General features: G+C 32.1%; 1 protein-coding gene across 1 annotated transcript; it reads left to right on the top strand.

The window, feature by feature from the left end:
- Positions 1-1,448: 1,448 nt before the first annotated feature.
- On the top strand, positions 1,449-2,003 carry LOC124373394. Its single transcript, XM_046831764.1, has one exon. The coding sequence runs from the start codon at positions 1,449-1,451 to the stop codon at positions 2,001-2,003; it is 555 nt and encodes a 184-aa protein (XP_046687720.1).
- Positions 2,004-11,894: the final 9,891 nt, after the last annotated feature.

Raw genomic sequence — 11,894 nt, 5'->3', positions numbered from 1 at the left:
AATTCATTTATAGTCAAAAACATAAATGGCATGGACAATCATCAAAATACATGTGATATATAAAAGTATACGTATATGATACATGTGATACAAAAACTATAAATAAAAAAACATTTAACCATTTAACCTTAAATGAAATAAAACAGTTGTGGAAGCCAGAATTCTTTTCTTCCAAGTAGTCTGGAACACTATATTATACCTTTATATTAGAAACTTTTTATTTTATTCTGGAATTCCCTGTCATCAGCAACAATTTTCAAGTAAAGAGGCAAGGAATAAAAAAATAGGAATGCAGGTGGCATACATACTCTGGTTGTCAAATAATGTTGTTTTTTTTGCGAGGCAAGGCCTTAAGTGGCAATTATTATTAGCATTGTTGGTTACAATGAAATGTTTGAACATAATTTTTGAAAAATGAAAGAAATTAAAAATGTATATATACGGTAAAGTTAGAATATTGTTTTTTGCAAAAAGACATTTTTTACAGGTCTGCGCACGACATAATTTGAGAGCTACAGGGATATAGCTCTTCTTCGCTGATGGAAGATGTATTGAGTTCCTGTACTCTCAGATTCCTATAAAGGCAATCCATGGGATAAAGGTATCCAATAATAGTTGAGTATAAGCATTTTATATCTACCTAGCTACGTAAGATATTCTTTATTCTAAAAACAGTTCATAATTGTATTTTAAACTTTGCCGGTTCGATCAAAGAAATTTTTTGGTTACAATTCTTAGATAATTCACGTTTTAAGATGAAAAAATATCAGAATTAACCTATAGTAAAATCTAAAGATTAAAGAATTTTTTAAACCTAAATCAAGAAGATATATTTTAGTACTATTTACAAACAAAAAAATCACTGCTATAAAGAGTTACTTTGGATAAAAGTCGGGACCTCAAGCTGGGCTGCATTGCTATTAGAGATTTACAGCTCGGAGAGTAAACATCGTTATCAGTGCGTGCTCCTGCTACTGTGTTTCGAGTGGTCGTTGATATAGTTCACGTTTCTACAAGTCGTGCAACAGTGTTTAATTGCTATTTTACACAGCGATTTTTTGTTTTACACAATTATTTTCTGTAAAAATGTCGAGCTGTGGTGTATGCGTCAAGAATATTAAAATTAATCAATCTAAACTCACCTGTGTTGACTGTAAACGAGATTTCCATGCGGCATGTTTGAAATATAGCAAGGCTGACGTGGATTGCCTAAATGAAGAGGGGTCTAGTTTGGAGGTGTAAGGACTGTCAATCCACGAGGAGGAAAAGCATGAGACTCGAGTCTGCAGCAGATGAAGGTAAACTATCTCTTGAAGATATCATGAGAGTGGTTACCGATATAAGAGATAGCCAAGCAAAATATGAGAAAAGTTTTAATAAGGCCTGTGAATCAATGGACTCACAGCTCATAGAGAACACCAAGGCTCTTAAAGCACAACAGGAGCAGAATGAGAAACTTAAATCAGCTGATTGAGTCTATCACATCGGAGAACAAGGAGCTGAAGAAGAAGGTGAGAGCTCTTGAAGATCGTCTGGAGAACATAGAGCAGTACTCTCGCAGTAACTGTGTGGAGATTCAAGGAATCCCTGTAACTTCCAATGAAGATGTGTTGACCATCGTGAAGGACGTCGGCAAGGCACTGGACTTAACCGTATCTGACACTATGGTGGACGCGTGTCATAGACTTGGTGCCAAGCAGAGTGGAAACAATCCGCCGGGGATTATTGTGAAGTTCGTTCGTCGACTGGACAAGGAGGAGTTTCTACAGAGGCGACGTGTGAAGAGGACCCTCTCAACTCGTCACATCGGTGCAACTGATGACCGTCCCATCTACGTCAACGAGTCTCTATCACCGGCGAGACGGGCGCTGTACGCTCTGGCGAGGAAGTATCAGCGCGAGAAAAACTTCAAGTTCCTCTGGGTGAGAAACGGCAAGATCTTCCTCAGGAAAGAAGAAAAGGCGCCAGTCAGAGTTATCACACGAGAGGAGGACTTGGACTAAACTAAACTGTAAATATATATATACATGTACTTCACTTTCAGTAATACTTTCATCATATAAGATATGCTACGTATTTTGGTTTGTTTTTGTTTATTACTGTGTTATTACTGGAAACATAAGTTAAATTTTAAGTTCTCTTTAAAGTTAAAAATAGTTTTAAACAATAGAAATATTTGGTTTTTACAATACGTTATTTATTTATTTCTTTTAATAAGCAAATAACATTCTGCTAGATTTAATTATTTTCAAGGTAGTCAACTTGGTAGTAGAACTGTTTCAATTAAAATCTTTTACTAGAGCCGTTAATAAATTTCAAAATGTAAAATAATGGATACGACTAATCAGTGTAACGTTAAACAATGGTCGGATTTTACAATATTGCATCAAAACATTCGTAGTATGAGAAGTAACTTCGATTTATTCATTGCTGAATTAAGTAGTAGACATTTGTTTCCTGAAATAATTGTACTGACAGAAATATGGATTGATAATGAAGAGTTACAGTTTTTTTTAAAATTCCAAATTATAAGAGTTTTTCAAATGCAAATGAAAATCAGAGGGCAGGAGGTATAGCAATTTTTGTAAAAGTTGGATGTTGAAATTTTTATATGTGAACCGATAAACTTTAAAACAGCAGATCTAATGATATTAGAATTTAAGTTTAATTCACAGAGGTTTTGTTTGTTTGCAATTTACAGGCTGCATAGCTTCAGCAAGGACGATTTCCTAGTTGAGATTAATGAGTATTTTCTTCGTAATAATAATTTTAAAAACAAAAAAGAACGCTCTTTTCATCGGGGACGCTAATTTAAATTTATTTGAAAATAGTATGATAATTGACAATTACAATGCATTTCTTTGCTCAAACGGATTCGATTGTTTATTGAAAGAACCAACTAGAGTAACGACAGAATCAGTTTTCATGCATCGATCACGTGTTTGCTAGATTAGCAAACAAAGTCAAGACTCAAGTCGATGTAAAGGTAATAGACGCGAATATTACAGATCACAGGATGGCTGTTGTGTGCGTGCGGGTGGTCGTGGGCGGGGGAGGGGTGGAGGGACAGACATCAGCTGATTCTGCCGGCCCCTCCCCTCCCTCCTATCGCATAGATTACGACGGGCTTCTTGCGCGACTTGAACAGGTTAAATGGGTAGAAGTCTACGACGATAAAAACCCGTCAACTGCGTTTGATACTTTTCATAATACCATCCAAAAAATAATTTCTGAAAGTAAATTTGAACAATCAACCAAAACAAGCGGTGTTTTTAAAATTAAACCTTGGATGAGTGATTGTATTTGCAAAAAAATAAAAATAAAAAATAAACTCTATAAACTCGTTAAGCATCACCCAAACAATGGAAAATTAAAATTGCGTTATAAAAATTACAGGAATAAACTGCAATTTGAAATCAGAAATTTAAAAAAATTCTTATTACGAAAATACTTTTCATAAATGTAACGGAGATTCGAGGACTACGTGGACGGTTATAAATGAAATAACAGGACAAACGTCAAAACGACCTCCCATACAGTCTTTAAATATTAATGGTAACGAAATCTGCGATATTAAACAAATTTGTAATGAGTTTAATTCATTTTTTTTGTCTATTGTAGATAAGCTAGACATAAAAAAATTAAAACCTGATAACTTTGACTTATGTTGTTATAAGAGATTTTTTAAGTTATATAATTCAATCAATTCCATGTTTTTAGCTCCAGTAGTGGTAGATGATTTAGTATCTGTTATAAGAGATTTGAAAAATAACACCTCGCCTGGAATTGATAAACATTAGCTCATCTCTAATTAAATTGATGTATCCAAAAATAGTGAATGTCTTACTGTACTTAATTAATTTAAGTTTTGAAAAGGGCATATTTCCGGATATTTTAAAAACCGCTGTGGTAATTCCTTTGCATAAGAGTGGACCGAATAATGACTGCAACAATTTCAGACCGATATCTTTACTCTCAACTTTTGCAAAGATTTTTGAAAAAATTATGAAAAAAAGATTAGTTAAATTTCTTGAGCAAACCCATTTCTTTAGTAAAAATCAGTTCGGTTTCAGAGAGGGCTTGAGTACTGAAACTGCGTTAAAAAACTTTATGGATGACGTACTTGAAGCGATAAATTCAGGACGCAAAGTTAGTGGATTATTTTTGGACATAAAGAAAGCTTTCGATACTGTAGATCATGACATTCTTTTAAATAAATTATACTGTTGCGGTATCAGAGGAAACGTTCTTTCCTGGTTTTCAAGTTACTTAAATAATAGGAGACAATGTGTAAAAATTAGCAATACTTTCAGTGACTTTGGTATAATAAAAAGTGGAGTACCCCAAGGGTCAGTATTAGGTGCAATATTGTTTATAGTATATATTAATGATCTCTGTAATTCAAATTTATATGGTAGAATAACATCATTTGCTGACGACACAGCATTAACCTACATAAAGGATGACTGGAATGATATAGAAGAAGCAATGAGTATAGATTTAAAAGCCCTTCAATGGTGGTTCTCAAAGAACAATATGTTATTAAGTCCCGAAAAAACAAAGTACATAAATTTTAGCCTGAAAAAAGATCCACAACATTTTACCAAACAAATTTTATACAATTGTGTGAGTTGTTTGTGTACAAACAAAGAGTGTCCTGAGTGTGCAATTGTGTCTCAGTCTGACAATTTGAAATACCTGGGAATCTTGCTGGATAGGGAAATAAACTGGAAAAAACACATAGACATGGTAAAGAAAAAACTTAATGGTATTTTAAGAACCTTTTATTTTCTACAAAATATGTGTACAGAGGAAGTTATGAGAATGTTATATTTTTCATTAGTAAATAGTAGATTAGAATACGGAATATTTTGCTGGGGTGGAACCTATGAAACCAATTTAAAGCCTCTTCTAATGCAACAAAAGAAATTCATTCGATTAGTTAAAAGAAAATGTAGGTACGAGCCATCTCATCCATTATTTATAAGTTTAAACATTTTTCCAATTACATATTTGTTTGTGTATAAGGTTTTAAAAATATTTTATGTCACTAGTGGTAATTTGCCTGTAATAATTAATATCTACAAAAATAAATTAAGGCACAAAGACAAAATAGCAGTTCCAAAACCTAATTTAACTATTTTTAGAAAAAGCTATTGTTTTTTAGGACCTAAAAATGTTTAATACAATACCAAAAGATATAAGTAATTCAAAAAATATACATATTTTTTCAAAACTATTGAAATTATGGTTTATTAAGTAAACAGAATATAAATTGTCTTCTGCATACCATAAGTTAAAAAGTTTTATTCGGATCAAAGTTGCACATAAGTATAAATTTAGAATTAACATAGATATTTGATAAACAGGAGTTTTTCTAATCAAAATTAATTGTCAACATTCTATCTGAGCTATCATGAATTTAATTTAGCATGAAGGAACCTCTGCACAGGCTTTGCCTTTAGAGGCCCTATATATTCATAAAAGTATGTTTCATTAAAATATTTTGTTAGTATAATCATATAACTGGTGTTTCCTTTTTTTTTTACTTTTAGTTTTATTTTGATGTAAGAGTCATCATGCAAGTGGTATATTTAAATGTGTGCTAAATACTAAATATTGTTAAATTGATTCTTAAGTTATTAGTATACAATTTCTTGTACTTGTTTAAAAATATGTACGGAACACTTTTATGAATAAAAATATTCTTATTCTTATTCTTATTCTTATAGATTACAAGGGAAGTATCATTGGCTAACAAAAAATAAGTTAGTTTCATTCACACTTTGAAGAATATCTTTAATTATTAGAAGAAACAACATAGGCCCAAGAACGGATTATTGCGGGACTCCAGAACGAACCTTCCGTTCTTTCGATAATTGTTTTCTCAAACAACCTATAGCGTTATATTATCCAATTAATGCGAAACTTCAGACAAAAGACTACAAACTTGCATTGACAGTTGACATTACTTGACGAAGGTTACATTTTCTTTTCATAAATACTTCTAAGAGACAAATAATTTTAAGAGTCTAATAAGTACTAGCTTTTCTAGGATTTTTATAGTTTTCAGAGTACTGAAGTAGGTCGGTAACTTTATATTTCATTAGGATTTCCTAATTTGTATTGACAATATGTGTTTACCATTGATAGTCTCAGACTTGAAGAACATTTCTCAGTTTCAAATGAACAATAAGCAATATTAACCAGAGGCCCAGCCATTACATCAGCGCAATTTGTATGAATTTTTAGATACAACTCCATTGACTCCATATAGATTGCTCATTTTCTACGATTTTATCACAGAAAAAATTTCCTTTTCTATTTTTAGGAGATATAATTAAATAATTCACATCAGAGTCTCGAGACGTTGGCTTACTTGTACATAAAAATGTATTAAAGCTTTTCAGAAACTAAAATTTGGGTTTCGTATAAGATTTCTATATCCGTCAATCAAGCACTATATGTTTAAAATAATTTTGTTACTTGGAATAATATACCTAACAATATTCCAGGCAGATATTTGTTTGTTGGAAGTCCCACTGATGTATTCAGATATTTTATTTGCCTTGGCAGAATAAATTCTCCATCTGACATCCTCTTGGTTGAAAAGACACTTTCAAAGTATGCGACGATTCTAGATGTTTGGAAATTGAGAAGAGACGAAGTAATTGATTGTGCAATTTCTTTTAATACTTTGGAATTCAGCTTTGCTAATATTGGAATGAAGCTAAGAATATTGTAAAGTATATAGTCAGTTTTATTTTAAAGATATCGGACGGACACACAGATGGATAGGCAAAACTGAAAATTTGTATCCCCTCGAGTGATTGGCTTTACTTACATTCTGTCATTTAGTTGATAAAACAAACAATGGTAAACTATCGGATTTTAGTCCATAATACTCATAAATAGGTACATGTATATACATTCGAATGAGTAATAATGAAATTACAGTAATTATCGATATAGGATTTTAATATGAACCAGTTGGCACCACAATAACCGTATAATTATTTTAATTCATGTATTGATTCGTTCCGTGAACAAGGAATTTTTATTATGGGTTTTACAGAAATAGTACACAGAAAACACAATAATCTTTGTTTCTAATTGTGGATGCAATACAAAAATGTATAAAACAGTAAAATATGATCGTAATGTTAAAAATAATTATTATAAATAACCAGCCGGCGTAACATTCAGTGTCGATTTAAAAATTGTGTTATATATTTAACATTTTATTAAATATATTTTAGAGTATAAAGTAAAATGTTTTAAGATATATATTTACTTTCATTAGAAACTCGTTTTATTCCTCCCCGTCAAATGCAAATAATATTCACAAATGTAATGATATAGTTAATGCTGCTAACAATAACACCTGTAGTTTGCCCAAACATCCGTATTGGTTTGGGTATTCCTGAAAGAAAAACATTTATCCAGTTAAAATAAATAAAATCATACTATCAACTTTAGGTTATTAATACCAAGTTGCTAACCACTATTGTTCAGTAACCATGTTTAATATTGAGTAACAACCGCAGGTTACAAGTTATAAAAAGACAATGATAGCTATTTCTTGGCGGGAAAACCGTAATCCCATAAAGTATAGTTTTAAATGTTTCAATTAGAAATAAATAACTTTCAATTAATAATAAAAAGTAATATGTATTATTATTACTATTAAATTATTCTACTATTATACAATTCACTATTTTAATATTTATTTATAATAATTGCTTTCAAAAGAACAATATCGTCCTAAAGTAGGAAATGAGGTTTGCATAAAGCTTACACCCACTGTATGCAAGACTGTAAGTTTGCGGACTTATATGTCGTTAACTTAATGTTAACCAGTTAATATTGGTTTTATGTTGTTGTTTAATATATACAATTTTTTAATTTAAAAGTTTTTTAGTCATTCATAGATTACTTAAAAAATCAAAAAGGATCAAATTGCAGTTGTGGTATAATATTCAATAAGAACTTACCCTTATGTTTAGATGTATATCAGTGCAAAAGTTACCTCTTGAAAAATAGGTTCAATGTAAAATGTTTAATATATTAAAAATTGTTTAATATATACACTTTTTTAATTTAAAAGATTTTTAGTCATTCATAGATAACTTAAAAAATCAAAAAGGATCAAATTGCAGTTGTGGTATAATATTCCCTAAGAACTTACCCTTATGTTTAGATGTATATCGGTGCAAAAGTTAACTCTTGAAAAATAGGTTCAATGTAAAATGTAAAAACGCAGGAACACCTTAGTTAGTTATAAAAGCGTAATTACTACGGGAGTTCAATGTTTTAGTATAGAAATTAATTTGTTTCCAAAACAAATAAATCGAGTGGTGGAAAAATAATCATGATAATAACAACTTAGTTTCCGTTCTTCAGTTTTGGAAGAACTGATTCCACAGTTCGACGTACATTCTGTTTCTGTCATAAGTTCAAATTAATAAATACTTCCTCATTCCTTATAATACTATATGAAATAAGAGAGTTACAGGTTAAGGGGATAGTTGATTACAAAAATATATTCTTATTGTAAAATTATTATGAAAAGCTTATTTCTTTATGATGCTATAGGCAAATATTTTTAGATGAGTCACATAAAGACAGACATTTTAGATTATAAAATAAACATTAAATCACAAATATACACATATGGTAATGCCAGTGACACACTACTCACGAATACCTGTCTGTTACAGAACTGGTGATGTTCCATTTGTCGGTAAGTGCTTGGGAAGATAGAATTTCTGTTCACACATTCTCTTTTGAAATAGAATACAAATTCATAATTTTATTGTTCTCCATTTGTGTGACCTTACAAATTTACGTAAATTAAAATTAATAAAACTAAAATGTATATGATATGTACATAGTAGTGATTATATCTTGTTGACTATCGAAAAGTAAAATCAAATGTATACAATTTGGTTTAAAACTAAACTAGTAATAAAAGGAGTTATTATCTCATTTTTGTAAGTGCATAGTATTGCACATGTAAGGGAGAGGGCGGTACTTTGTCACAACATACACTTTTGATTTGTTACCAGGTTTTGGTTTGTATATGAGCCAAATCAAATATACTGATATATTTCGGATATCTTTGTACAATGTATGTAAAATAATCAGCTTTCTAGTACGTGTAGAAATATCAATTTAATCTTTTTCCTACGCACTTAAAACGAGACAAAATGCCCCATGGAAGGGTACTCTGTGATATGCATTTCAAAGGAAAGGTTAATATAGCCGTTAACATTTATTGAATTATGTTCATTACAATATTTCAATGAAAGATTACATTTGTAATTAATTACATAATTAATAATAGTCTTCTATATAGCAAACGTGAAGTTTACATGTTTGTATAAGCTATGCGTAACAAAGATCCAAGAAAGTATAAATGAGTTAAACTTTATGATATGAATCAAACTAGAAAATATAAACGTAAGAATATCAATCAAAACAATCAAATAAAATGTTACTCAGTAGCCTCTTTACACAGTATTAGTCACTTTGAAATTTCAATCATCGTTATCTGCGTCACAATTTTCACAAACGTAGAGGAACGCGCTACGTCCATATTTCTCGTGGGTCCAGTCTTTGCACTGTGTACATTGTATCCATACTTCATTGGAAACACTGTCATCAAATGTAACTCCACAGATCAAGAATAATGTATCCTCTTCTTTTTCTGATCACTCCAAAGTGGACTTTTTCTTACGCCGTTCTTAAATTTAGATTTTTTTACTAAGATCTAGACTTTTCTTAAAATTCTCATTTTCTTCACACTTTCAATACAGCCTTTTTTAGTTATTCCTTTCCTTTTCGTTGCAAGGCAATTCTCCTGTTCAATTTTCTGGGTGTTTACGTAAAAATTGCTGTTGTCGTTTTTTCTGTCACCTGTTTTTTGCTTTTCGTGATTCAGCCATGGGAAAAGGTTTAAAGTCCCGAGGAGACACAGAAGGTAGAGTACAATTAGCGATCACATTCACGATCCTTGTTTCTCGTGAAATACACACACTTTCATTCATAGGAAAACCTTGTAATAGAGACCTTTGGACGTTAATACTCTCCTCGATTTTTCAGCATAATGACGTACAGAAGTTGGGTTTGACTCAGTAGAAGCCAGTCCCTCCAATGGCTCAGCTATGGGGTAGCTTGGTATGTTTGGTTCAGGGCAAGTAGTGACATAACTCAACAATTAAATCAAGATCCGTGAAAATATCTCTCTTGAAATGATTAAATACCGATACTCAGAACCCTGCCATAATATTGGAAGGAGTTGCAGCCAAAGGGAATACATTTTTCACAATTACTGGGATATTATACATGCAAATAGTTTTACCAGGATTGGTTTTAATCTATTTATCAAAAATCAGAGTTGAAAACCGCCTTCAGAGGGCCAAACACCGACCTGTCAAAAGGCTGGAGCTTGCGCAAGCATTGTGGAGAAAATGAAAGCTTTATTATGCCGTTTTCCTTTGCGTACACTGATAAATGCGTTTCATGATTGTTAAAGTAGTAACAAGATTGAGGATTCTTTGGTATACTTACGGTGCGGGACAAAATGTTTCATAAATGTAACGAATATTTCTTCATTCATCCATCCAGAAAAATTGGCAACTCCGATACAACCGCACTGGGCCATCCCTCATAAAATGGTCTTTATAATTTTTATCTTGGGAACACAAACAAGGGGTGGAACTGTGAGATCCCCGATTACTAACACAGCAGCAGCGTTTGTGACTACATAATCTCTCTCTGCTGAGGTTATTGCGCCTATTTGCTTAAAAACTTTTCGAGCAATAACTCTGTTGGGACGTTGGACTGTGCCAAGCCCTGACTCATCCATGTTATACATGTCCAATGGAGGAAAGCTGTGACGTTCCATAACGGTCGCCAGGTTGTCAAAGAATTTTGTACGTTGTGTGTGTTGGAGCTAGTAGCTCGCGCTAAGCTTGTGGTTTTATGCTTAAGCAAAAACAAAGTTGGACGCCGTCTCAAATAACTGGTGAACCAATCAGTCCCGGCCATTTGGGTATCACTCCATTTAGGCGTATGTTTTTGTTCAAAGCGATACTGTAGATGTAGGGTCAGTTTAGGCATTTCTTTTGGACTCAAACTAAAATTAAATATCAGAGGCTTGTTTGAGTATAGTTCCAAAAGACTTTCCTCGTTGTTATTAAACACGCGGTTATCAAAGGAGTGTAAAAACGTAAGGTTGCTTGTGCCGGATGCTATTTCCTCGGGAGTATGTTTCTTAACAAAACATTTAAGAGCCTTGTAGTGGACATTAAACTCGGCAGCTACTTTCCTCAATGACGGGCGATTTTCCTGTCTACGTCCACTTAGGTTATTTAAGGAGGGTATAAACGTAATGTTGCTTGTGCCGGATGCTACTTCCTCGGTAGGACGAAATAGGAGGAAATTATTAATATTTTTCTAAAGATGGTAAGACTATTTATAAATATTTGTTGAATACTATATGTAGCTTATAAATATAATTAAAAACCCTTACTGTGGCACGAAACTGTTGACGGCCAGAGGGCTACACTATAAATAGCTACTTGTGTCAATATTAGCTAAGCATTATCAAAGCTAATCATTAGCGGGATTAAAAAAATTATTTATCCTGACTGTCTCTCTGCAAGATATCAGTATAAAACTTCGTAAATAACATTGTGTTCCATGACGGTGCATATCATCGTTTACATCTAAGTTATAGATAAAACACAATGTCAACGATACAATTGCAGAATAGTAACAATTTTGTAAATAAACCTACTACCATCATAATGCCACTTTGAGGTCCAACATATTAACGGAATAGACTTAAAATTTTGCATTGTAACATCATCGACGTCTAGTAATGAACA

This window comes from Homalodisca vitripennis, unplaced genomic scaffold (assembly GCF_021130785.1).
Source record: "Homalodisca vitripennis isolate AUS2020 unplaced genomic scaffold, UT_GWSS_2.1 ScUCBcl_5468;HRSCAF=12196, whole genome shotgun sequence".
Taxonomy (NCBI): Eukaryota; Metazoa; Arthropoda; class Insecta; order Hemiptera; family Cicadellidae; genus Homalodisca; species Homalodisca vitripennis.
This window is presented reverse-complemented; position numbering and strand designations above follow the sequence as displayed.

Bases quoted from the DNA above. Each gene is read 5' to 3' on its own strand.
- LOC124373394 (XM_046831764.1), top strand. From the start codon at position 1,449: ATGAGAAACTTAAATCAGCTGATTGAGTCTATCACATCGGAGAACAAG.